At 54.7% G+C, this 3,004-nt stretch overlaps 1 protein-coding gene across 1 annotated transcript in view; it reads right to left on the reverse strand.

Annotated features, from left to right (window-relative positions):
* Positions 1–2,285: 2,285 nt before the first annotated feature.
* LOC103894737 (solute carrier family 22 member 6) overlaps positions 2,286–3,004 on the reverse strand; it is a 6,232-nt gene continuing 5,513 nt past the window's right edge. The window contains exon 7 of the mRNA XM_019470566.1: positions 2,286–2,341. Coding sequence (XP_019326111.1) covers positions 2,286–2,341 — 56 coding nt within the window. The remainder of the gene's footprint in view (positions 2,342–3,004) is intronic.

Raw genomic sequence — 3,004 nt, forward strand, 5'->3', positions numbered from 1 at the left:
CCTGAGTTTGGGGTCAAAACCAGCTATTTAGGTGCTCGGATGTGGCTTCTCTGAGGGCTGATACTGGGGTTGTGCTGCCCCGAGTTTGGGGTCAAAACCAGCTATTTAGGTGCTCGGATGTGGCTTCTCTGAGGGCCGATACTGGGGTTGTGCTGCCCTGAGTTTGGGGTGAAAAGAAGCTATTTAGGTGCTCGGATGTGGCTTCTCTGAGGGGTGATACTGGGGTTGGTCTGCCCCGAGTTTGGGGTCAAAACCAGCTATTTAGGTGCTCGGATGTGGCTTCTCTGAGGGGTGATACTGGGGTTGGTCTGCCCCGAGTTTGGGGTCAAAACCAGCTATTTAGGTGCTCGGATGTGGCTTCTCTGAGGGGTGATACTGGGGTTGGTCTGCCCCGAGTTTGGGGTCAAAACCAGCTATTTAGGTGCTCGGATGTGGCTTCTCTGAGGGGTGATACTGGGGTTGGTCTGCCCCGAGTTTGGGGTCAAAACCAGCTATTTAGGTGCTCGGATGTGGCTTCTCTGAGGGCCGATACTGGGGTTGTGCTGCCCTGAGTTTGGGGTGAAAAGAAGCTATTTAGGTGCTCGGATGTGGCTTCTCTGAGGGGTGATACTGGGGTTGGTCTGCCCCGAGTTTGGGGTCAAAACCAGCTATTTAGGTGCTCGGATGTGGCTTCTCTGAGGGCTGGTACTGGGGTTGTGCTGCCCCGAGTTTGGGGTCAAAACCAGCTATTTAGGTGCTCGGATGTGGCTTCTCTGAGGGCTGGTACTGGGGTTGTGCTGCCCCGAGTTTGGGGTCAAAACCAGCTATTTAGGTGCTCGGATGTGGCTTCTCTGAGGGGTGATACTGGGGTTGGTCTGCCCCGAGTTTGGGGTCAAAACCAGCTATTTAGGTGCTCGGATGTGGCTTCTCTGAGGGGTGATACTGGGGTTGGTCTGCCCCGAGTTTGGGGTCAAAACCAGCTATTTAGGTGCTCGGATGTGGCTTCTCTGAGGGCCGATACTGGGGTTGTGCTGCCCTGAGTTTGGGGTGAAAAGAAGCTATTTAGGTGCTCGGATGTGGCTTCTCTGAGGGGTGATACTGGGGTTGGTCTGCCCCGAGTTTGGGGTCAAAACCAGCTATTTAGGTGCTCGGATGTGGCTTCTCTGAGGGCTGATACTGGGGTTGTGCTGCCCTGAGTTTGGGGTGAAAAGAAGCTATTTAGGTGCTCGGATGTGGCTTCTCTGAGGGGTGATACTGGGGTTGGTCTGCCCCGAGTTTGGGGTCAAAACCAGCTATTTAGGTGCTCGGATGTGGCTTCTCTGAGGGCTGGTACTGGGGTTGTGCTGCCCCGAGTTTGGGGTCAAAACCAGCTATTTAGGTGCTCGGATGTGGCTTCTCTGAGGGGTGATACTGGGGTTGGTCTGCCCCGAGTTTGGGGTCAAAACCAGCTATTTAGGTGCTCGGATGTGGCTTCTCTGAGGGCTGGTACTGGGGTTGTGCTGCCCCGAGTTTGGGGTCAAAACCAGCTATTTAGGTGCTCGGATGTGGCTTCTCTGAGGGGTGATACTGGGGTTGGTCTGCCCCGAGTTTGGGGTCAAAACCAGCTATTTAGGTGCTCGGATGTGGCTTCTCTGAGGGGTGATACTGGGGTTGGTCTGCCCCGAGTTTGGGGTCAAAACCAGCTATTTAGGTGCTCGGATGTGGCTTCTCTGAGGGGTGATACTGGGGTTGGTCTGCCCCGAGTTTGGGGTCAAAACCAGCTATTTAGGTGCTCGGATGTGGCTTCTCTGAGGGGTGATACTGGGGTTGGTCTGCCCCGAGTTTGGGGTCAAAACCAGCTATTTAGGTGCTCGGATGTGGCTTCTCTGAGGGGTGATACTGGGGTTGGTCTGCCCCGAGTTTGGGGTCAAAACCAGCTATTTAGGTGCTCGGATGTGGCTTCTCTGAGGGGTGATACTGGGGTTGGTCTGCCCCGAGTTTGGGGTCAAAACCAGCTATTTAGGTGCTCGGATGTGGCTTCTCTGAGGGCCGATACTGGGGTTGTGCTGCCCTGAGTTTGGGGTGAAAAGAAGCTATTTAGGTGCTCGGATGTGGCTTCTCTGAGGGGTGATACTGGGGTTGGTCTGCCCCGAGTTTGGGGTCAAAACCAGCTATTTAGGTGCTCGGATGTGGCTTCTCTGAGGGGTGATACTGGGGTTGGTCTGCCCCGAGTTTGGGGTCAAAACCAGCTATTTAGGTGCTCGGATGTGGCTTCTCTGAGGGGTGATACTGGGGTTGGTCTGCCCCGAGTTTGGGGTCAAAACCAGCTATTTAGGTGCTCGGATGTGGCTTCTCTGAGGGCCGATACTGGGGTTGTGCTGCCCTGAGTTTGGGGTGAAAAGAAGCTATTTAGGTGCTCGGATGTGGCTTCTCTGAGGGGTGATACTGGGGTTGGTCTGCCCCGAGTTTGGGGTCAAAACCAGCTATTTAGGTGCTCGGATGTGGCTTCTCTGAGGGCTGATACTGGGGTTGTGCTGCCCTGAGTTTGGGGTGAAAAGAAGCTATTTAGGTGCTCGGATGTGGCTTCTCTGAGGGCCGATACTGGGGTTGTGCTGCCCTGAGTTTGGGGTGAAAAGAAGCTATTTAGGTGCTCGGATGTGGCTTCTCTGAGGGCTGATACTGGGGTTGTGCTGCCCTGAGTTTGGGGTGAAAAGAAGCTATTTAGGTGCTCGGATGTGGCTTCTCTGAGGGCTGATACTGGGGTTGTGCTGCCCCGAGTTTGGGGTCAAAACCAGCTATTTAGGTGCTCGGATGTGGCTTCTCTGAGGGCTGATACTGGGGTTGTGCTGCCCTGGTTTTTGGGGTAAAATCGGCCCCATGAGGGGCTTTTGCCACCTGCTGGCCCCGGCTTGACGTGACAATTAATCCCTTTGCAGATTAATTTTGCAGCTAAATCGCCCGAATTGGGGCAAAGGCCGGAGCTCGAGCGCCAGGAGCCAGGCGTCCGGGTAATATATAGGGGAAATTAATCCTCGTTAGCCTCCTT

This window comes from Aptenodytes forsteri, unplaced genomic scaffold (genome assembly GCF_000699145.1).
Source record: "Aptenodytes forsteri isolate BGI_AS27 unplaced genomic scaffold, ASM69914v1 Scaffold634, whole genome shotgun sequence".
In the NCBI taxonomy this organism is placed as follows: Eukaryota; Metazoa; Chordata; class Aves; order Sphenisciformes; family Spheniscidae; genus Aptenodytes; species Aptenodytes forsteri.